At 38.7% G+C, this 25,518-nt stretch overlaps 1 protein-coding gene across 2 annotated transcripts in view; it reads left to right on the top strand.

The window, feature by feature from the left end:
- The window catches only part of csmd3a (CUB and Sushi multiple domains 3a), a 777,572-nt gene that overhangs the window by 548,022 nt on the left and 204,032 nt on the right, over positions 1-25,518 (top strand). For both annotated transcript variants that reach the window (XM_049467549.1, XM_049467548.1), the window contains exons 42-44: positions 3,112-3,300; positions 5,733-5,910; positions 11,347-11,492. In XM_049467549.1, the coding sequence (XP_049323506.1) occupies positions 3,112-3,300; positions 5,733-5,910; positions 11,347-11,492 (513 nt within the window). The remainder of the gene's footprint in view (positions 1-3,111; positions 3,301-5,732; positions 5,911-11,346; positions 11,493-25,518) is intronic.

Raw genomic sequence — 25,518 nt, 5'->3', positions numbered from 1 at the left:
CATGAACTACTCATCCAGGAGATCCTGAAAGAACCCAGAACAACATTTAAAGAACTGCAGGTCTCACTTAAAGCCTCAGGTAACGTAACATGGTGGTGGTAGTGTGATGGTCTGGGGCTGCTGGATAACTTGCTGTTATAGATGGAAGCAGGAATTCCGCTGTTTACCAGACAATCCTGAAGGAGAATATCCGACCTCAAGCTCAGGAGTACTTGTGTTCTGCAGCAGGACAATGACCCAAAGCACACGAACACAAAAGTCCACATCTGAATGGATTTAAAAAAAAACTAAATAAAGGTTTGGGAAGAGTGGTCTAGTTAAAGTCTGATTGATTGAGATGTTGTGGATGATCTTAAACAGGACGTTTTTTTGCTGGAAAATAATCCAATGTGTCTGAATTAAATATTTCTGTAAAGAAGATTGGAACTAAATTCCTCCACAGAGATATGAAAGACTTGTTGCCAGTTATCAGTAAAACTTGATTGCAGCTGTTTTTGTTTTCCTTTTATATTTAATCAGGTTATCTTTGTCTGATATTAAAGTTTGTTTGATAATCTGAAAAATATCAGTATGAGATAAAAGCACAAATAAAATAAATCTATAGGGGGCAAATACGTTTTCACGCCACTGTATATAGGTGTTACCAAATATTCTGTCCCCTCCCAACATAAGGATACTACTGTTTTAAATAGAAAAGAAATACTCATCTTAGGAATTGCTAATTATATGTTTAATCATATCATACAGGAACTGGTGAATAGTCTCATTTTTAAATCAGCCTGATGACTAACGTTTTAAATGTAAAACACTGGTTAATGTTTTTTACAGTGTATCTAATTCCACGAGGCTGCAGCCATTCACGGTCAAGAGTCCACTAGAGCTCCACTCCACAGCAGAGCTTTTACTGGCTGCGTGAGGAGTCATGGAGGAGGCACTTGTTGGTCCTCACCATCCCACAGTGTCAGCTATCATGTGTGACACATATAACAGGTGGGAAGGTGGGAAGGTGGGAATTTGGACACTGAGGCGATAATTTGACACATGCATATACCATATACTGGATATATATTATTATAAGGTATAAGATAACACAGCGGTCATGTGCCAGACGTGAACAGTATCTCCATCTCAGTGAGAAATATAGTTCAGGAAAAAGCTATTTCCCCTCAGGCTTCTCTCATATTTCCATTCCTGCCTCCAGTAAAGTTCTCCAAATCGATCGCCATGACTTTTTAATCTGCGTATTTAAAATGAGATTAAGACACGCAGAGAACTTCAGTCAGAAGTGCGAAAAACTTTCAGTCCACTCCACAACTGTGTGTTCATAAATATATAAATATGATGAGATAATGTGAATTTGGATGGGTTATTGGTTTTGTTGTTTTGCGGAAATAAAAACCATCCTTCACATTTTGCCACATTTCTGTCATTTTCTGACACTGAAATAAAGAAAGGAGGAGTCAGTAGGGTCATACTCTTTATAAATGTGATTTATCAAGAAACGAATTTAACACTTTACCTGCTACATATTGTTGTTGTATGTTCTATGCAATAAAAAAGACAATAAAAAAACAGAAATGGACAGACAATAACAAACAAATAAATGAACAACACTCAGTATGGAACAGGGAAATGTTGACAATACTTTGCAAAGCTACTTAGTTACAAATACTAAGTTTAATAAATGAGAAACTGGTGAGAAACAGGTGACAATAATCAGCACTCAGGAGATGATGAACAGGAGAACGGTTTCTGGTTGGTGGGTTATAAACACCAGGGTTAAAGACAGTGAGGGATTATGGGAAATATAGTGAAGTGAAAATATGCCTTGCGCAGTGTGCGTGTTGTCATTCCCTTTAAGAGGCAGATGAGCTCTGATTTTGGTGTGTTCGTATCTTAACAGCGCAGCACTTTTGTGCGTCTCAGCAGAGGATACTGATCTGCATGTTCACGCTGTGAAGATACACCAGCAGCTCATTTAAGGGAACAGCAATGTTATTTTATTCTTTACTTCTTTACTATGTTTATTGTTGAGTTAAAATCTGTATTTGCATCCACAGAGCTTCTGCATGGCTACGATAGGATTGGATGGCTGCCTGTTGACTGTTGTCAGGGTTTTAATGAGTCAGTGGCGCACCTGTACCTTTTTGCCACCAAAAAAATAAAAACACACCTCACTTCCAGACCACCACACCCATCAGTGTAGAATTATTCCTAAACTGCGACTCTATTTTAACAGCACGGGTGCAAAGTTGCTGGGGTGTAAAATAGCAACGAGCATCACAATGCACCTTATTGTGTTTCATTGTGTTTGACTCTTTATTACTGACCCATTTTAAAGTTTAAAGATCTAGGAAAAGGAGGTCAAAGTTTTTTTTTTTTGTTTTGTTTTTTTTTTCAGTATGAAACATCTTCTGCTTGCCTTAATTAGTGTAATCAACATATAATATAAAAATGGTTCATCTCACAAATATGCAAACACCCCCTGCAAAAACTAACTAAAACTAAAAACTAAATTGCAGTGTTATGTTTCAATGTTATGTTATTTTTTATTTTATTTTTTATCTATTTTTATATTTTATTTACTGATATTTTACAATAATTAAATTTACCTTTTATTTTCTCTGTCATGTCAATCCCTGTTTCTGTAAATGCTCGGCTACATTGAAAATGATGGTTGCCCTCAATGTACATCTGAGTTAAAATAAAGGTTTGATTGATTGATTGATTGATGTAAAACTATTGCTTTATATGTTGGTCTTTCAAAATTAAGAAAGTAGTGAAATGTTACAAAAAATATGAAAAAACGAGTGAACAATAACTCTAATTGAACCGTTACCAGTTAGAGGTAAGAAACACTATTGTACTAAATATTGATATAATAATTAGCAATTAGTAATTAATAATGAAATATTTACACTGCTTGTTAGGATTTTTTTTCATTTTTTTTTCAGACTATTTTTGGATAATTAAACATGAATCGGACCAAAAAACTGATCCAGGAGCACCATGGCTGTTCCTGACAAATGAACACAAAACAGGAGGCTTAAACTCATTTTATCATAGACTGAGCTGATCAGGCTGCTAACTGACCTGATCTGTATTTTCCAGCCTATGAGCTGCAGAGATGCCCGGACCCCCGGCCCTTCCGGAACGGGCAGGTGATAGGCAGTGATTTCGGAGTGGGGATGACCATTTGGTTCCAGTGCCAGGCGGGATACACTCTGCTGGGCCAGACTTCACTCACATGCCAGCATGGAGTCAGCAGGAACTGGAACCACCCTGTGCCTCGCTGTGAAGGTAAATGCCCACTCGCTCGCTGTGCGGCTCAACCACATCGATTACAGCTTTGCTTATCACTGATACTGCTCTACACAATCAGCAGACTTACACACATGGGCGATAGTTTGGTGACAAATCAAATCGACCCAGTTTAATCTCACAGTCTGAGCTTCTGTTTACAGCACTACTGTACAAGACTACTGTAGCCAAACACATAAAGACATAATAGAAGATTAGCACTTAGCACACAATATACCGTCTTTTTCGCACCATAAGGCTCACTGGATTACAAGGTGCACTATCAATGACCGTCTATTTTCTGATTTATAAAGCGCATTATGCGGCACTAGTAAGGAACAGGGGTGTCGCCATGTTTTCCTTCTAATTCAGCATAAGCTTAGCTAAGCAAAACTCTTTTAACTCTAATTAACAAGTGCTGGATGTGAATCTACACCGTTTTCTCTCCTGAAAACTGTTTATTTGAGTGAGTGACGCACTTAGATTTATTTGCAGTAAGCAGCAGCATTAGCATTAGCAGCTAAGCTATTGTTAGCTGTGGTTAGCCAGGGCAATATCAGCTAGCGGTTCCTCCCACGTAGCTTGTTTTAACACAGTAAACACACAGACTACAGTCCAATATACTCACCTCTAAACAGAGAAAAAAAAGAGAAAAAAAATAGCTCTTAGTGCAGTTAGCAGCTAATGCTAATACTGCTGGAGAACTAAACTAAAACTTCTGTATGACTCTGTACTTCAGCAGAGTGGCTTTACTTCTCCTTAATACCTGACTGATAAAATTCATACATAAGGTGCACCTGATTTTTGATGATGCACTGATGATTTGGGGGAAAATAAATTATTTTAACTGCACCTCATACACCTCCAACACATTAATGTTAATGGATCAGTAAGGATTATATTTTCTGAAATAATTCATAAACTGATCAGGATGTATCATTCTATTCTGTGTGAGTTTTAGCCTCCAAACCTGCCCACCACTATTCCCCTAGTCCCAATGCCTCACATAACAGCAAACAAACAGTTTGCTGCAGCATGGACCAGAGACTAAACAAAAGAGTAAAATAAGAATCTGGCAACCCACATTTGCTTTGCATCTGGGTTATAAAGGGAAATTTGGAATATGCTGGTTAACTCCGTCATGCTATAACATGCTAATGTGAACTGATATCAGTAACAGCAGAGGAGCAGATGATTATTACATTACATTTACATTAATGGGCTGTAACTGACTTAAATAAACTGACTGATTTAACTTATCCAGAGGGACTTACAGGAAGGTTAGTCCTGTTACAGAGGGGGGGGGGGGGGGGGGGGGTGAATGTAGTGTTAGGAGTCTAGTGCCCAATTGGTGTAACGCAGCATTCAGTCACCCAGGCTGGGAATTGAACCCCGGTCTTCCACATTCTAGCTCAATCACAGTGTTATCCACTGCACCACCCAACCACAGAACAGATGTTTACCTGGCTTTTCCTCGACCATGATCAGTTTTTGAATTGAATTGATTGAATTAAAAAAATTCCACTGACCCAACAAACAAGCCAATTTGTTCTTGTGTGTCCTGTTTGTGGTGTAACTGCTTTTGCTGTGGACAGAAGTACTCCAGCCTTTCCTCCTTGACCTATCCAGTGCTGGCAGGGCATGACACCCAGCAGCTGGTGTGGTCTTCCCCTGCTAGCTGCCATTCCCCCAGTCCCAATGCCAGACTCGTTCTAGATTCCAGGAGATTTTATCTGACTTGCGGGCATCAGTAAGCCATTATGGATATGCGGTAGAATCCCACAACCTCTGTGAGACTTGAGATGTCTGTAATGCCACACACCGGGTTGCCAGGTATAGAACACAACAGCAGGCAAACAGTTTGCTGCAGCATGGAAGCTAGCAAACAAACTGTATAAAAAGCTATGAGACCAGACACTAAATAAGAGAGTAAAATAAGAATTGAATGGAACTGAACCCCAGTTTTTCACATGCAAGCTCACTCACAGGTGGTGATGTTATCCACTGCACCGCCCAACCACAGAACAGCTGTTCACCACCTTGGCAGTGATCAGTTTTTGAATTGAATTGATTGAATTAGAGTTTTTCCACTGCCCAAACAAACAAGACTGTTTATTCGTGTGTGTCCTGTTTGTGGTGTAGCTAGCTGCCATTCAGCAGAGCGCTGGTGGTTTTGCTGTGTGGTTCTGCTGCTGCTGCTCTGAAAAGCTCTTTAATACACTTTTCTTCCCACACGTTCGTTCGGCCAGAGCGTCACCGCGTGTGGTTCAGGTGTGACCTTTAAGAACACGGCCGAGACTGGGGAACAGACTTGATTCAGCACACAGCGGGTCTTTCCCTGATAAGAGCTGACAAGTGTGTTCCTACCCAGACTGCCACTGAAAAGCCTGACATTTCTGTGTTTTTGTTCTCCATCTCTGCTGCCTTTTCAGCACTTTGCGGGGGCAACCTGACTACTTTAGAGGGAACCATCTACTCGCCGGGCCACCCGGACGACTACCCCAACCTGAAGGACTGCGTGTGGACCATCAGAGTCCCCCCCGGGAACGGCATCCGCATCAACTTCACCGTTCTCAACACTGAGCCCATCTACGACTACATCACTATCTGGTGAGCTCATCTGGCTAATGCTAACAAGCCCTTTTAATGAATGCAGATTCAGCTACTTGAACACCTTGAACTCTAGTATATAAGTATAATATTGATATTGATATTATACCACACTTATTTCTATGAGTACCGTTATCAGCCGGTAATGCACTGTAACCGAAGCTCTCCATGTATTACTCCGCCACATACATACAGGTAACCTAGCAACGATGCAGCGCTTACAAGCCAAACAACACACAGCTACAAACAGAGGAGCAAAGGAACTATTTTAACTTGCGGAGTGTTTATTTTAAAACTAAACAGATCATATTTTCTCCTTTCTTCCTCTTTACCTCAAAATCTTTCAATTAACAGTGATAATGGAACTGTGGTATAATCAAAATAATACACTCAAGGTTTGTGCTATAACCTGTAATATTGGCACTGCTGTGCTGATCTACGACTGCAGCACAGCAGTGTCAATAGTACATGTCATATCATGAACCTCAAGTGTATTATTGCTTAAGATACCCCTACGTTGGTATCTTATCAGCACACTGCTTTTACACATCTCAGCAGAGCTGTGAAAGTTCGCCAGCAGGTCATTTTAATGTTATTTTATTTTTTATTTGTTTATTGTTGATGTAAAAACTGGATTTACATGCCTCACGTAAGGCTCACCTGTGTATCTAAGAAGATAGGTATGGATTGCTTACTGTTGACTGTTGTCATGGTTTTAATCAGTCAGTGGCGCACCTGGGTTTTCTGCCGCCAAGATATCAATACACCAGAAATTTACCTGAACACACCTAACTTCCAGACCACCACACCCTTCCGTGTAGATTTATTACTAAACTCTGATGCTATTTTAACAGCGCGGGTGCAAGGTGTGAAAATAGACTGTTGCCGGGGTGTAAGATAGCAAAGAGCATTGTGACGTGTTGTAGGCAGACTCATGTTAATACCCCTCATTTTGGAGGAAACAATGAATGGACGCTATAATATATTATGAATTATGTTGTGGAGTCCAACAAGGTTCTATTTTGGGGCCTATTAAACTGATGTTATTATGATAGTAATGTAGTTATTAATGAGAAACTGAAGTGCATGCTTAGATACTGGGTCTTAGAGCTAACAGCTCTGAAACAAAATAAGAGACCACTTAATGATGATGTTTTTCCCTGATTTTACCAAATTGAAAACCTCTGGAATATAATTAAGAGGAAGATGGATGATCACAAGCCATCAAACCAAACTGAACTGCTTGAATTTTTGCAGCAGGAGTGTAAAGCATAAAGTTATCTAAAAGCAGTGTGTAAGACTGGTGGAGGAGAACATGACAAGATGCATAAAAAAACTGTGATAAAACACAGGATTATTCCACCAAATATTGATTTTTGAACTCTTTAAACTTTCTTTTGCATTATTTGAGGTCTGAAAGCTCTGCATCTTTTTTGTTGTTTGAGCCATTTCTCATTTTCTGCAAATAAACGCTCTAAATGACAATATTTTTATTTGGAATTTGTCTGTAGTTTATTTTATTCAAACATAAACCTATAAATAGCAAAATCAGAGAAACTGATTCAGAAACTGAAGTGCTCTCTTCATTCTTTACGTGACACCGATGTGAAAATGCACATATAGGACTATCTGAAGCAGATAAATAAGCATGAAGGCTATACAGGCCTATTATTGAGCTGTAAATCAGTAGAACTGTCTTCTCTGGAATGATGGAATGATGCTCTGTCCAATACTTTTGGATGGGATGTTGGGGTTATCATCATTCAGTATGACTGATTCAATAGAAAGGATCCAGAATATTGATAAAAGCCTTCTAGCCTGGTCAGTAGAGACAGTTACTCCAACAAAAGCAGCATAAACTCTTTTTAATACCCATCATTTCAGGAGGAACAGTGAATACAGTGAATGAGCAGGTGTCGCAGTACTTTTGTCAGTGTAACTGTATTCCAAAGTCTAGGCTGGACTTTATATGGGGTGCATTTTTCAGCTGCTATGTTATTGAATGTTGTTCCAGCGAAGTGAAGCACAAGAAATGCAGCTGCAGTTCAGACTGATTTGAAGGACACGACGGCATCCTTCAAAAAGCTCCACATAAAAATGAGTGAAAAAACAAAGATCTTTGTGATTAATCGTGATTAATTGCGCTTGTTTTCTTCTTAAAACGTAAAGTAGCAGTCCATACGTGATTTTAGCAATAAATAACTCTCTCACTCTCTTATCATTTCCCAGCTCTTCTCAGTTCCAATTCTGTTTCTTCACTTTAACCATTTTTAATAATTAAAAAGGAGACAAAAAAAACGTAAATGGTGGTATTTTTGGGAGAGAGAAACAGAGAGTAAGAGAAACAGAGGGAAAGAAACAGAAATAAAGTGATACATGGCAGGGAAAAAAGACAGATAGAGGAGATAGAAAGAGATACAGACAGAAATACAGGAAAAGAGAGAGAAAGATAGAGAGAGACAAGAGAGAAATAAAGAAGACAGAGACAGACAGAGAGAAAGAGACAGATATACAGACAGAGGGACAAAGAGATAGAGGAGAAGAAAAGAGAAAGGCAGAAGAGAGAGAGAGAAATATAGAGACAGACAGAGAGAGAAAGAGACATAAATGCAGAGGGACAAAGAGAGAGAGACAGAGAGAGAAAAAGAAGAAAGAGATAAAGATAGACAGAGACAGACAGAGAGTAAGAGACAGATATACTGAGAGAGGGACAAAGAGAGAGATAGGGAGATAAGAGAAAGAAAGATAGAGAGACAGACAGAGAGACAAGGTGACATAACCACAGGGACACAGTGGGGGGATACAGACAGAGACACCAAGTGAGAGAGAGAGAAAGAGAGACACAGAGTGAGAGAGAGAAACAGACAGAAAGACAAACATACAGACAGAGAGATAGAGAGAGAAACAGAAAGAAACAGAAGAACAGACAGAAATAGAGACGGACTAAGAGAGACAGAATAACAGACAGACAGACACAGACTGAGAGAGAGAGGAGAGAGAAAGACAGACAGGCAGATGGAGGGACACAGTGAGAGAAAGTGAAACAAAAAGACAGAGAGACACAGATTGAGAGAGAGAAGAAAGAGAAAGACAGACAGGCAGACTGAGAGACACAGAGTGAGAAACAGAAAGAGACAGAAAAACAGATAGAAATAGAAACACAGAGTAAGAGAGACAAAAAGACAGACAGACAGACAGACACAGACTGAGAGAGAGAAGTGAAATAGAGAGACAGATACAAGGTAAGAGAGAGAAAGATAGATAGACACTGAAGTGAGAGAGAGAAAGATACAGAAAGACAAATACAGTAAGAGAGAGAGACAGACAGAAATGCAGAATGCGACAGAGAAAGAAACAGAAAGACAGAAACAGACAAAGAGAGAGGGAGAAGAGAGAGAGAGAGAAAGATAGCAAGACACAGACAGAGGGACAGAAAAAGACAGATATACAGACAGAGGGACAAAGATTGAGAGAGAGAAAAAGGGAGAAATACAGACAGACAGAGAGTTAGAGGGAAAGAGACAGATATACAGACAGATAGAGAGAGAGAGAGAGACAGAAAGACAGACAGAGTGAGAGAGAGAGTTATATAAATATAAATATATCCATATTTACGCATTAATCTAGCTACCTTCTAAACTCGACAGTAGGGATTTAGTGCTTTTATCACTAAATAAAACCAAAAATACGTCACCAGACTCTGTAAACTCGGTCACGTGATTCGTTTGCGTTAAAAAAAAACTGTGTTAAAGTTTCTAAAAGAATCGTGTGCATTAATACTGTACATTAATATTTAATCCCTAAAGCTAAGGATAGGCTTACCTTATCCTAAACTTAATATTTGTTCTTATTTTTGGTATCAGTGTGAACATCGGTAGAACGATTAAAGAGAAGAAGTTCCTTTTCCACTAAGACTGTGTATTCTATAAAGTTAGACGCACTATATAGCCGGTTTGCAAGGATGCAGACGAGGTATAATGATGGCTGAGATTTGAAGGTCAGAGTTATTCACAGCTATTGGAATCTATTCATGTGTTTAGAGGTTGTTTCCTGCGTTTGAGTTTTTTTTTTTTTTTTCAGCTAAAGGGTTTAATTGCGCTAACTTCAAGGCCTTTTATCAGCGCTGCGTTTTCCCCGTCGAGCGGAGCAGCCTCCTGTGCATAAGCGCGAAAGCTCCCGGACGAATGCGGCTGACAGGTGAATTGTTTTACCGGTGCGGCGCTTTCACTAATGCGCCACTTACTAATGCGAGGCAGCTGCTCGTTGTGCAACACATTAATGCTTCAGGAAAATTGAATTAAACGGATCATTATGGGGCAGAAACCTTTATTTGCGTGTCGGCGTTTCGGATCCTTTCAAAGTCTATTTCTGATTGGTGTGATGCGGACGTTCGTCCTTCAGTTCCTTAGAAAGGATTTCCTTTACTGAATACACACCTAGAACCTGTACCTTTAAATGAAAACAAAAGCATCGTTTTAATTATTTAACATTACCAGCCTTTTATACCAGCATTCTGAACAAAACAACTAAGGAAAAACAAAGAAAAAAATTAAAAAACACTATCCTCTCATGCTCCAACACCAGGAGGATGAAGACTAGCACATGCCTCCTCCGATACATATGAAGTTAGACTCCGCCTCTTGCCGAGTAGCATCACAGCGCGCTCAGAATAAAGCGCAGTGACTCGGTTCTGATACATCAGCTCACAGACGCAACCTTGTGCTGATCGACATCACCCTTTGGAGTAATGAGGGGAAAGAGCACCATCTGCCCACCCAGTGGCTGGTGCAGCATTAGCTTTAGCATTAGCATTATCCGCTAACTGCAGGGCTAGCTCTTTCAACATTCAGAGGTGAGTATATCAGACTGTAGCTAGCGTGTTTACTATGTTAAAACAAGCTATGTGGGATGAACCGCTAGCCAATAGCGCTTTGGGTTACCGGAACACTCAGTGTTCCTCAGTAGCGCTATCAGGTAGCATTTACTAGCGCTAAGCACTGCTGTTAGCTGCACTAGAATACAGAAAATCTAAGCCTACTGTAAATAGCTGAAGCATTTTACTGACCTAGATAAACAGTTTTTAGCAGAGAAATCTGTGCAGATTAACATCCAGTGCTCGTTCATTTCATTAATATTAATCTACTATGAAGAAAAAAAACATCGAATAAGAAGGTGTTTCCAAGCATTTAAAATGTGTAATGCAATCAGAATGTGCAGAAAAACTGCAAAAATATCCATTTTTACACTTCATACTGCTAGAAATCCCATATATAATTCAGTTTAAATCTCCAGTGGGTGTGCATTAGTGTGAATCTCAGGGGTTTCAGCTGCTTCCTCAGTTTCAGAGTGAGAGTGAGGAGCTCTATTACGTTCAGCCGTGGTCTGTGTGGATTTGATTAAATCTTCTTCTCATCCTGTGTTTTTTTCCCCCGGCAGGGACGGTCCTGACCAAGCGTCCCCACAGATCGGCCAGTTCAGCGGCAGCTCGGCCCAGGAGGCCGTCTCCAGCACCTCCAACCACGTGCTGCTGAAGTTCCACAGCGACTTCAGCACTAGCGGGTTTTTCGTTCTGCGCTATAATGGTGAGCGCCCGGCCCTGTGGGGTTCTTTTTCTGTGCCCTATTTTACTGATCTATAGTTCCATAGTGCACCAGCCAATTGTGGATCGAGCAGCTGGATTTAGGGCGTGCCTTATAACGTGAAATAAACCAATCACTGTGCCAGTTACCCTAGTAAGAAAAATAAATAAATAAATTGGTTAAAGTATACTAAGCATTATTATGCTATAGTGCACTAAAGTGTTCTTGTAGACACTTTATTATTAATCAGTATATTTATTATTAATCAGTATATTTATTATTAATCAGTATATTTAAAGAGTGCTGAAATGGAACAACTTTTTTGTACTTATTAAACTTTAACTGTATAAAAATAGTACAAAAGTTAAATTAAAGTTAAATTGTGCTAAGTGTACTTAACTTTACTAAAATGGAACTATTTTAAATATACTTACTGTAAGTTACATTTGAACATTCTTTAACTACTTCATGTATGTACCCCATATTTTAAATATGCTTACAGTAAAATTATAATACATTTAATGAGTATTACAACTAGAGCTGGGCGATTTGGCCCAAAAAAAAAATTTTCAATTTTATTTTTTTTAAATACGATTTTTTCCCTTGCTAAAAATCAAAATAAAGATGATTTAAAAAAATGTTTAAAAACTAGTTTTTATTTATATAGTTTTCCCTTAATTGTCCCCTTTGTGGTTAAAGTACAACCAGAAACAAGCAAAGGTACAAGTTTAGGTACTGACACAATGCACCCTCTAACTTAAAAAATAAATAAATAAACCCACCCTCAAAAAACAAATAGAAACGAATAAAAAGGTGCCCTTTTTGATAAAACTTACAAAATGGAAAACAAGTACAATTTAATATGCTATTAAGTAAAGAATTTTCCCCATTGGGCTTGAATTGCAAAACAAAGCTTTTAAATAAGTGCCAGTGCTCTGTAAATGAGAGGATCTTTTCTCATGAATCTGCAAAAAATCATAAACTGTAGTTTAGATGGGGAGCTAGAGCTGCTGCTGTTTCATTGCTTTGGGGGCAGCACTTCTCCCACTCCGCTGAATGCTTCTGTTTAAGGTGAATAGATAAAAAATTGGTCGTGCTGCTTCGTTTAGAAGCAATCGGTTTAAACACACCTTACAGTGAGGACCTGTTTGGTCCACGTCCGACTCAGCAAAACCGAACCAACTCCAGATCACGGAGCTTCCGAGATGAAGCTGCGCCGTCATGTGTTTGTGTGTTGTGTGCACGGGAGGGAGAGAGGGGCGGGGGTGCGCACGGGAGGGAGGGAGAGAGGGGCGGGGCTAAGCTCAGTACCGGAGCCTACAGAGGAGGGTCGGTGGTGAAAATTAAAACATAGAGAAAATAAATTTTCATAAAAACACATCGTCCTTTTTTTTTTTTTTTTTTTTATTTCTAATTTTTCCCATTTTCTCCCCAATTCACACGGCCAATTACCCAACACACCCACTAGGACTCCCCTTAGGATGCCCCAACACACCAGGAGGGTGAAGACTAACACATGCTTCCTCCGATACATGTGAAGTCAGCCACCGCTTCTTTTCGAGCTGCTGCTGATGCAGCATTGCCGAGCAGCATCACAGCGCGCTTGGAGGAAAGCACAGCGACTCGGTTCTGATACATCAGCTCACAGACGCCCTGTGCTGCTGACATCACCATAGGAGTGATGTGGGGAGAGAGTGCCATCTACCCACCCAGAGGGAGCAGGGCCAATTTTGCTCCCTCTGACGCCGGCAGCTTGATGGCAAAGCTGCATGAGCTGGGGTTCGAACCTGCGACCTCCTGCTCATAGTGGCAGCGCTATAGACCGCTTTAGACTGCTGGACCACTCGGCGCCCCCCAAAACACATCGTCCTTAACTGTAAATTCGAATTAATTGATCAAATCGATTAATCGCTCAAATTACAACTGTATCACTAATATTATTATACACCATTATTATTATTATTATTATTATTATTATTAGAAATGTGGTAAGAATTGATGTTAAATATATATGATCTATTTACATTAGAGTACAAATATCTGCTTCTTGTTCCTGCCTTTCGTAAGTAGCACACTTGTAATACACTTTGTGAAGTATAAAAAATATATTTTAATATACTGTACTACAATTTTTAGCATGTTGCAAATTTACTTTAAATTTTATAAATGTAGTAATTTAACTTACTTTCTGAAAAGATGATACATTGTACTTTAAGTGAACTACTTTTTAAAACGTATTTGATGAAAGTGTAATATTAATGTACTTTTAATATATTTTAAGTAATTATATAAATCTGTCATATTTACAGCATAATTAGACATTTCTCACTATGTTTTAAGTACAATTAAGTATATATTTTTTATATATTTAAGAGCCAGGTGAGCTCTGACTTTGGCACGTTCGTATCTCAACATACGAACATCTTGACATTCGTATCGTATCTTAAGTGCTTTTGCACTTCTCAGCAGAGGATACTGACCTGTCCGTTTACGCTGTGAAGATACACCAGCAGCTCATTTAAAGGAGGATTCCAGTGTAAAGTGGACTTTGGGTGTAGTAAAAGTGATAAAAAGTTGAATAGCCCACCAATGCTCTCCTACAGCTTTCTGAGAACAGCTGTAATCTTGTGCTTTTTGCCCAGCTGATGTAAAAGTGTTTTTTAATAAGCTTCTTGTGCACTTTTTAAGGGACTAAAGCCTTGTTTTAAATGTCAGGGCTGTCTAGATTCTAGCAAGGAGGTGTGGAGCTACTTTGAGCCTGGATGACAATGTAAAAAGTGATTTATTGGGGCAAATTATGCCCAGATACAGTTGTTTTAAAGAGTGCTGGGCAAAAAGTACAAAATTACTGGATCTCAGAAAGCTGTAGGATAGCGAAGCTGTGCTATTTAACAAAGGTAAGTACTTTTTTTTTTTAATCATGTTTTACTACACCAAAAGTCCATTTTACACTGGAGTTCTCCTTTAAGTGAACAGCAATTTTATTTGATTCTTTATTCTGTTTGTTCTTGAGTTCATTTGTGTTGAGTGTGTAACGGCGCAACACGCACAGCGCTTCTGTATGGCTACGATTCGATTGGGCGGCTGACTGGCGACTGTTGTCAGGGTTTTAATCGGTCAGTAGCGCATTTCCCTCGACCAAGATATAAACATGGCAGAATTTTACCTGAACACACCTCAATTTCAGACCACCACACCCATCAGTGTAGATATATTCCTAAACTCTATATCACAACACAACTTGTGCAGAGTGGTCAATAGGGCCATATGTGTGTGTGTGCTTTATGTGTGTGTGTATATTGTATTGTGTCTTTCATTACCCTGTATCAGCCCTTCACCCACACAGTCAGCTGTGTGCTGCAGTGAGTAATGCTCCTTTATGGTGGTGAATTCACCACCACCATTCAGTTTCGTGTGAACCTCCAGCACACAGAGTAATAGAACAGCTCTCTTTCATAGGGGAAATTGATGTCTATAGAGCTGCTGTCATGATCTGCTGCTGGATCAAAGCTTGAATGAAGTCGGGGACAATGCCACCTATTCTACAGAACATTGTACATATTTAACTATAAATGATTTAATACAGTATCGGTCAAAATTTAATGATTTTTCACTTAAATTTAATATTGAAAACTATATTAAAGCGATACAGGAAATAGAAAGTCTAAAACAAACCAGAATATGATTTATTCTTTAGATTTTTCTACGTAGCACATTTATCTTTGAGGACAGATCTGCACACTCTTGGTATTTTAATCTCAGAGTCTTCATAAGGTAGAATCACCTGGAATAGTTTAGTTTTATCAGAGTCTTCATGAGGTAGAGTCACCTGGAATAGTTTAGTTTAATCAGAGTCTTCATGAGGTAGAGTCACCTGGAATAGTTTAGTTTTATCAAAGTCTTCATGAGGTAGAGTCACCTGGAATAGTTTAGTTTAATCAGAGTCTTCATGAGGTAGAGTCACCTGGAATAGTTTAGTTTTATCAAAGTCTTCATGAGGTAGAGTCACCTGGAATAGTTTAGTTTAATCAGAGTCTTCATGAGGTAGAGTCACCTGGAATAGTTTAGTTTAATCAGAGTCTTCATGAGGTAGAGTCACCTGGAATAGTTTAGTTTTATCAAAGTCTTCATGAGGTAGAGTCACCTGGAATAGTTTAGTTTAATCAGAGTCTTCATGAGGTAGAGTCACCTGGAATAGTTTAGTTTAATCAGAGTCTTCATGAGGTAGAGTCACCTGGAATAGTTTAGTTTTATCAAAGTCTTCATGAGGTAGAGTCACCTGGAATAGTTTAGTTTAATCAGAGTCTTCATGAGGTAGAGTCACCTGGAATAGTTTAGTTTAATCAGAGTCTTCATGAGGTAGAGTCACCTGGAATAGTTTAGTTTTATCAAAGTCTTCATGAGGTAGAGTCACCTGGAATAGTTTAGTTTTATCAGAGTCTTCATGAGGTAGAGTCACCTGGAATAGTTTAGTTTATCAGAGTGTTTATGAGGTAGAGTCACCTGGTATAGATTAGTTTTATCAGAGTCTTCATGAGGTAGAGTCACCTGGAATAGTTTAGTTTTATCAGAGTCTTCATGAGGTAGAATCACCTGGAATAGTTTAGTTTTCTCAGAGTCTTCATGAGGTAGAGTCACCTGGTATAGATTAGTTTTATCAGTCAGTGATGTGGGGTTGATGCTTGATTGAGGCGGTTCAGCGTAAAATTTGTTTTTCCTCGTCTTTGTATGTCCTCAAAGGAAAGGACAGTATTCCCATTGTTAGCATAGTGTGTGCTGGTTATGATGTTTACACATAAAGCATTACAGCATTAGGGAATTACAATAACCACAGTGCAATGCACAGCTCATTACCAATTTAAAAGATAATGAAATGAAGATGCTCCCAGAGCTAGCCGACACTTCTGTTCAGCTCTCAGCTTCTAAACTTCATTTTACTCTCCTGCTCTACATTTCTGCTCCTCTACTTTTTCTGCTCCCCACACATTAGGTCACTAATCAGATCCCTTAGTCCTCCTGTGCCCCTGAGGAAATACGAAACACATTTTCTAAACCAAAATACTCTGTGAAAAAATTCCAAAAATTCTGTCTGAGGCTGGTAACTCTGATAAGCTTGTCTTGTGCAACAGAGGAACTCTTGCTCTTCCTTTCCTGGAGCGGTCCTGATGAGTGCCAGTTTCATCATAACTTTTTTGAAGGTCCTTGTGGCTGCACTTAAGGATATTGTAAAAGTTCTTGACATATTTCAAATGTCTTAAAGTATTTTTTCTGTACTTAGTTGAGTAGTTCTTGCTCCTCATAATCTGGATTAGAACATTATTCAAATAGAGTTATTCACTGTATACCTGTAACTCTACCTCTTCACTACTTTACAACTGATGCTCTCAAACTAAAATTAAGAGACAAATTCAAGTAATTAACTCTTGACGAGTTCAGCACAGCTGAACTGAAACTGAAAGCTTGAATTCCAAGTGAATCTACCTCATAAAGCTGACTGAGAAAATCCAGCCAAGATGTACAAAGCTGTCATCTAAGCAAGAGTTTTTTTCTTAATAGTTTGGATGACTTTAGTATAAATCTACAGTGCAAAACATTTTAAACTAAAGATACTAAAAATACACTGAATTTAAGGTGTGTCCAAACTTTTGACTGGTACTGTACATGCCGTAACACTGTAAGAAGTGCAGAATTGTGCATTGTTCTGTTGCCAACAATTTGTCAAAAATGAGCTAAAACCAATATGAGAACAAAACTTAAAGTGAAGCACTGCCACATTAATCAGAAGATCGCTTTTTTGAATCCCGGTCATGCAGCTTGCCATAAGCTTCCGGAGCCCTGAGAGAGCACGATTGTCCTTGCTCTCTCTGGGTGGGTACAGTAGATGGTGCTCTTTCACCTCATCACTCCAAAGGGTGATGTTGATCAGCACAAGGCTGCGTCTGTGAGCTGATGTATCAGAACAGAGTCGCTGCGCTTTCCTCCGAGTGCGCTGTGATGCTACTCGACAATGCGGCATCAGCAGCAGTTTGAAAAGAGGCGGAGTCTGACTAGTTGCATGACGAGTGATGGGGATATACAGCTGACTAGCAGCTTATTATGTGTGTGGGATAATTGGCCAGATAAATTGGGATTAATTAAAAATGAAGGACTTTTCTTACTAACTAACATTTTGTGTAACCCTGGCCTTCTGTCTGATGAAGGTAGGTGTCTACATCTCAGGATTCTTCCCCATGGCAACCTGTACTGCTTCCCTAACTCGCTCCAGGGCAGGTTATTTCAGGCACATCAGATCATAAACCTGACGAATCAGGACCGAGCTTCTGACCAGTGCTGGACGGTCTTCAGACTGGAGTCATGAGGAGCTGTTTCTTAACTGAGCTGACTGAGGAGAAAGAGGGCGTTGAGGTCACATGTGTGATGTCTGTAACAGGAAGCAAAGCATGCTACTTATATATCAGTAATACACAGATTAACCATAACTGAGCACTTTTGTAGTTTTATAATAATTACAGACAAAAAATAATTACAATTACAGTAATTAGCACTGATTAGCATGGTGGTGGTATATGAGGTGTTAGTGTGTGTTGTGCTGCTGGTACAGCAGGGCTGCTGGACTTCTTAAACACCTCTAATGACCTAAGAATGATCCACTAACTGCAGTTACACACCACCACCACCACAATGACTGTGTGACTGCAGTGTTGGGAAAAACAAGTGGTTGCTGTGGTACCCCAATGTGTATGGTTGGGTATTTGAAGTGTATTTGCATCAGAGTTACAACACCCTATAAAATTAGCAACTAGGTAATATCATAGCAACTGCCTGAAATACCATTTAGCAATCACCATGCCACTCTGTAGCATCCATCTAGAATTTATTATTAAGCAACACCATATATACCCCTTTGGATTCCCCAGCAACCACTTAGGGAACCATTTTGCAATTTCATGGCAACCATCTGGGATACCATAGTAATCACTTAGAAACACCACAGCAACCAACATACAGTAGATACCGAGGCAAACACTTAGCAGCACCACATAAACAAACATGGATACCACAGCAGCCACTAAGAAAGCACTTTGCAATTTAATAGTAACCTCATTGTAAAAAAAAAAAAAAATCTGGGATGCAAAAACATTAACCAACACCATATCAACCTACTAGGATCCCACAGCAACCACTTATAAACCGTTTTGCAACTTCGAACTTGCTGAATTTATACAATAAGCAGGAAATAAAGAGTTCGTAAATTCACTCCAGACTGCAGGATCTCCTAAAGGAGGAATAATCTGTGCTCCGCAGTGTAGCGAGCGCTAGCTTCCCTAGCGACTCAAGCACAGTGCATCAAAGTGAACGGACTGATGACTGAGTGGGAGAGCGGCGAGTACAGTGCAGCTCACAGCGCTACGTCTCAGCCGCCGCCTCCCGCTGCAGCAGGTTTCTTACAGGCCACTGTGGAAGTGTCTCATTCGCTAAACCCTCAACAATTAACGTCCGGCGACACGGAGACACGGAGTCACTAGCATGACCCGCGAACAGCCGAGCCGCTCCCTGTCGTTACCGCTTAGTTAATTAAAAACACTCGCCAAATTAGCTGTCAAACCCCATCAAGGTCTGCAGGATAGCAGAACGCAGTCACACGCAGCGCCTGCCGCTCGCTGTCTCCTAGCAGGGAAGCTGCTAATTCCGTAATGTGCTAAAGCAGAAAGTGGTGAGTAAGCATGGCAGGTGTTTCCTGACGGAGCCGGGCTGAGTGGGAGGGGAACAGACAAAGTGTTACAATCACACATAACACTTAACAGCACGTAGTCCCGTAACATTCCCATCAGAGCTGTCACACAACAACCGCATCGCACGACTGAGTGTTTACACACCACTTTAGAGTGAAAAAAAAAAAAGTGAACGTGTGAATGATTCATTACGAATAGATCACGAGAAATAAAGTCTAAAGTTTAACTACTGTGGTAGGCCCCTGGGGTTAGGGGCGTACCCACTGTGACCCGGAAGGAGGAAGCGCACAGATAACACAGACACGGGGAGTAAATGAACTCAAAACATACCTTTTATTGCGGCTTTAAAACGCCCTCCACCACACCCAACACAAACTTAAACAAACATAGCCCAATGGGGCTCTAGAGTCAGTATAATTACTTTCTTTTAAGTTTAAAGGTCCGTGCGGCCTCAGCCCTCAGCTCCCCAGTCAAGAGTCCTCTTCAGTGAGCTGAGGCTGAGTTTTTATACCTGTCCCAGCCGGCTGCTTAATCAGTCCTGAATGCACACCGGCTGGGACAGACATGGCTGTGAGTTCCGGCGTGGGGCGGACCCACGGTTCCCCCGCCTCCTCACGCCACACTACATTACTGCCAAAATGATTTCATTAAAACACAATAGGCCCTAAAATAGAACCTTGGGGGTCTCAAAACTATGCTAACTATGCTAAAACATTTATGGCTACCAATGTGTACCTACTGGTTCCTGCATTGGGATAATTGATTGACGTGCAAACTGACCAATCCAAAAAGATCATATAAAAGAGAGGATATGCAAGAGATGATATTCAGTTCCTCTAATAAATATGTGTTTAATTATGGAAAACTGTGTTTTGATGATAAAAGTGCTTGGATGTAATTTGATGTGGTTCTTTATGGAACTAAAACAACAGTTTAGATATCCCCACCGTAGGTAGGTAGGTAGGTAGGTAGGTAGGTGTTATCTTCTCCTTAATTTTAATAAAAAACACGACATTGCTTTTTTAAAAAATTAAAATAATAAAAACAATTGATAATCTTGACGATGTCAGCTTGCCTAGTCCTAAACTTGTCACTCAAAACTCCACTTCCCAGCATGCACCTACACCGGATTTCTCGCTCTTGTTCCCACTTTCTGAGCTACTGATTGTTTCCACCTGTTCTCCCCTGTATAAATACTCCTCAGTTTTGCTATGATCTTTGCTGTGTATTGAATCTAGTTTCCTAGCTCTTCTAAGACGTGTTTTCTTTGTATTTGCCTGTTTTTTGTATTACCGATTTTCGTATTTTGCCTTACCCAGTTTATTGATTACTACAAAGTTTTGTATTTTTAACTCCTCTCTTGCCTTCCCCTTGCCTACTCTCTTTGGTATGTTGTTAATATTTGGTGACATTTTGTTGATGACCCTGCCTGTCCCTCATTATTCTTTTAAGCATAGCTTCTTTATTCATAAACTTTGTGATTCGTATCTGCAAGTGCCTGTCCTGTGACAACTTTATGATGCTTTATGATGGCATTGCTGTTTGTAAAAAATAACAAGAAACTGGCATTCACTGTAGTTTTCAAACAATACTGTGTTACAGTATATGTTGATGCTTTGTTATTCCATCCACTTTGTACCATTACTAAAAGCATGTGTCTACCACCACCATGCTTCACAGGTGGTTCTGTTCAGTTTTTCAGCATCTTTGTCTCATCTGATAATTAAATGTATCTCCAGAAGGCTTTTTCTTGGTCTATGTGGTCCATTAGCAAACTTTAGTCAAATTTATTAATGTTGATGCATGATTTTAGAGCAGGTGCTTTTTTAATGTTTTAATTGGACAGTCCAATTAGGAATATAAATCTTGTTTGACTATAGACAGTGACAGTAGATGCTCCAGTAGCTCATTTGTTAATGGTTCTTGGGTTGTTTTGACCATCCAAACTAATTATCTATCAGCTGAGGGTGACAGTTTGCTGTGAACAATACTGAGCTTGAATTAATGGCTTCATTTTAGAGCAGTGAAAAAATGCTGATGCAGCAGTTTAGCTTTCAAGAGTATGTTTCTGTATATAAAGGTACTGAGCTTGAGTTGGGGACATTTAATTGGTTTTATTTACTGTCCAAACTGTCCATTTCTGCTCAGCTGTGCAAAATGTGGAGGTTTTAACTTTCAGCAAAAACAGCGTTAAAAGCTGTATTATGTGAGATTTGATAATCTAAGTCTTGCTTCTGAACTCTGAACTTCTGAATTCCCCATAAAGTTTGGGATGGGAATTCCCTCTTTAAGTTACCCCTCATTAAGGACAAGGTTTACACATGCATTTTACAAGCTAAAAGATATAGAACTGCCATTAAAACTGAAACTGAGAGTAATATGACACTATATACACAGTCTATATTATTTCTTCAAGTAAAAGTGTAAAAGTACAGGTTTCAAATCTACTTAAAGTATAAAAGAAAAGGAAAAAATATAAGAGGAACATAAAAAACAAAAAAAACAAAACCAATCCACTTTATGGTGGATATTGAACTGCTTTGGCAGTGTGTGAGTCATGGGATTAATCATGATGATTGGGAACTTTTGAACTGTTCCTCAACTATTAAGACTGAAGGGCATAGTCTGATGATGATGATGATGATGATGATGATGATGATGATCAGCGCTGGTGTACTGACCATTGCAGTGTCAGTATCAGGCCCCCAGCTTTTTCCTTCCAAAACGTGCCACCGGAAGTGTGCTGCTGAGGGAAGAGAGGACCATTTGAGCAAAGCTGTCCATTCACTTCCATTCATTTTGGGGTGTCTTTGAACCAATAATAAATGTATTTCCGAGCCGTTTTCGATTATGACACGGCCCATGTTCTTTTTTACAAAGAACGGATTTTCTGTCATTTAATCCATAAGATTAATAATCTGTTCATAGCTTTAGAAAATAATGTTTTTATACAACTATGCTAACGATGACGTAAAAAGACAGCGACCCAAAATACCGTGATGTAATGTTTGGAGAAGTTGCTCCTCTTATTTAAAAGTACAGAGCTGATTGAATTAGAGCAAGGTCAAAGTAACCTCTTATTATGCAAATATAATACTACTACTAACAGTTATAATACATTGTAGATAGTAAGATAGTAGTAAATAGAAGTAAGACTATGAGAATTATAATGTATAGATAGAACTATAGTTTATATTACACATTTATTATTATCATTACAGAGTTTCTAAATGCTTGTTATATAGACAAACTATGAATATTCTTCAGTAAATCCGTGGACTAATATTGGCTATCAGTAATTCTAGTTTTTATCTGCTGTTTATTCAATAAAAGCCCCATTATGGGACGGAATGGAGCTTTTCTCACTGTGGAGTAAATAGTTCTGTGCAGCTCATATAAACAGCACGGTTGTTTGCACGGCACACGGAAGATTCGCGTCATGCTGGCGCCTGCGCAATCTCTCACTTTCCCGGTTAACACCCCACGAGAAGCCGATCAGGAAGTGACACGATTGGCCTCACCTGGCTCAGTTGAAATCAGCGGGATGGCTTGGTCCAGTTAATATATACTGTCAATGGTGGAAACGCTTCATGACGCCTCATCTACCCGTCACTAGCAAAAAGAAAAAGAACACAAATAAACAAAACTTCAAAATATAGAAAGAAAAAACGTCAGGGCCTCCTGCTTCTACTAGCCTTTAGGCCTTTAGGCTGATTAATCATTAGCCCCTCCTCTAGGCTAGTCCAATTAAACAAGACCAATTAACTCAATTCCCTGATTATAACAACCTGTAGACTCTAGACCAAATACTATAGAAACACTAACTCACAATATACATATTAAAGCATAAACAAAAGATTTAACTCACAAAATCATTACAGAATCAAACAAGACACCCTTATAATACCCCCCTGCTCTAGCTTCAAGAGTGGTATCTCCCACTCCAAAGGCGGGAAACTCCCCTATATAAGAGCTCACTGGTACAGCTGCCTATGTTTGAGACTCCATTGCTGCTTCATGTAAGTCTTTACAAAGTTCAGCTCAGCTTCCAAGTGAAAACTAAATAAATGCTAACGTCTGAACTTTCCCTGAGGAGTGTTTTAATTTACTGTATAATTAAGCTAAAATAGAGCGTGTGTTTGGTAAGGGAAAAAAAGGGTTAAAAAAATTCAACAAACTAGTTCAGGTATTGCAGACAGGAAGAGCATTTAACAGATGTTACTGCTGGCATGTCTGTGCTCAGAATTCTCCTTTTACACACCTCAGATCCATGACAATATATATATATATATTATAACAAAAACTTGATGTTCTTTAAAACAAAAAATGGATACCAGAAATTTGGTATTATAATTTCAATGAAACATTATAAAATAATTCAATTAATTACATGTATTTCACCAATTACAAATATATTTTTTCCTGGCAACAAGAGTGGGATGAAGCCTCTGGTTAATAATGTTATATAATGTTGTAAAACGAAAAAAGAAGTCCACTTTATGATTGAACAGATTTAGCAGTGTGTGAGTCGTAGAATTAATCCTGTTGATGATGATAGTGATGATGATACCACAACGAAAAATAAACCAATTAATCACAAATTTCGCTAATATTTTAAAAATATTTAATAAAAACACAATGTTCTAATGTTACAGAACATTAAAATATTCAAAACAAATCCTCTTCATGATGGCACTGCAAAAGCAAATTCATAATATTAAACAGATTATGCCAGCTTAATTATGCCAATTAGATGAAAAAATAACCACAACAAAAAATAAACCAATTAATTGCATGTATTTCACCAATCACATTAATTTATTTATTTTTCCCTGCAGTAAGAGTGGGATTGAGCCTCTGGTAAATAATGTTTTATGGGACATTCCAGGATTTTGGTACATTTCAGGGGTGGTCACTTCTGAAAATTTGATCTTCAATTTGATCATTTTAGTCATATATTTATTAAATACAGGTAATAGACTATCAAATATTTCATTCGTCGAGCTCAGGTATCGAAGCAGTTTTTTAAATTAGATTATGCGATATATTTGGTAACTTGGTAACAGTAACAGGGTTGCGAGTAACAGGTTTGCAGATCTAGGCTAAATTGTGGTTTACCCCAGGAGGAGATGCTAACTGTAAAATGTAGCTATGTACACAAGATCAAGGACAAACATGGTTATATAAGTATATAAAGTACATTTTGACTCTACTCATTATTAGTCTTACAATATGAGTAACAATATGAGTAACACACACAACTTGGACAAACATATTTGGAAAAAAACTTGAAAATTGTTAGAGCACTTACTCTTGGTCTTGCCATGTGGGCAGAAAATGTCCTTGTGATGTCACTTCCTTTGTGCCAGTAGACAAATATTTTTAACTCTTTCTCTGCCAGGTAAAATTCCTTACGGTAACAGGGTTGAGTGCATGTTGTGGGACACAATTTAATAGCATAAAAACTGTAACATGCAAAACAATGCAGACCAAAGAAGTTGTTTTCATAAGTAAAGGAGATGCATATCAACAATATACAAGAGGAAGTCATTTATTTAGAGCTTATTTTAATTGTTAAATTTGCTAAAGGAGTTGGTCACCCAATGTGTGGGACAAGAGAAAACGGCCATTTTTTGAGGTGGTCCAAAGATATTCGGTCTTTTGAATAATATCTAAGGAGCTTATTTTACAGTTCCACCATATTTTACAGTTTGTCTTATAACAAGTACAGGAAATGTACCAAAATCCTGGAATGTCCCATATAATAAAGTTATAAAATGTTATAAAAAATTCTAAACAAATCCACTTTATGATGGAATTGTTAAAGTAAATTCCTAATTTTCAACAGATTTGGCAGTCTGGAGTCTGATGATGATGATGATGATGATAAAGATCAGCACTGGTGTATTGATCATTGCTGAGCCACTATCTCATGTCCAGGCCTTTGCTTCTCATGTTTTTATTGCTTAAATACTGATTCCATATCTCTCTCTCTCTCATTTCCAGAGGATGTCACAATACTATACATTTGATATAATAATTTCGAAACAAAAAATAAACCAATGAATCACATACATTTCACTAATATTTAAAAATATTTAATAAAAATACATGATGATGTTCAAATGTTATAAATCATTACAATATTCAAAACAAATCCTCTTTATGATGGCATTGCAAAAGCACATTCATAATATTGTAATACTGCTTATCGATTACCAGAATACAAGAAATTATGCTCATTCGAAACCACAACAAAAAATGAACCAATTAATCACATGTATTTCAACAATAAT

Source organism: Astyanax mexicanus, chromosome 1 (genome assembly GCF_023375975.1).
Source record: "Astyanax mexicanus isolate ESR-SI-001 chromosome 1, AstMex3_surface, whole genome shotgun sequence".
Lineage (NCBI taxonomy): Eukaryota > Metazoa > Chordata > Actinopteri > Characiformes > Acestrorhamphidae > Astyanax > Astyanax mexicanus.
This window is presented reverse-complemented; position numbering and strand designations above follow the sequence as displayed.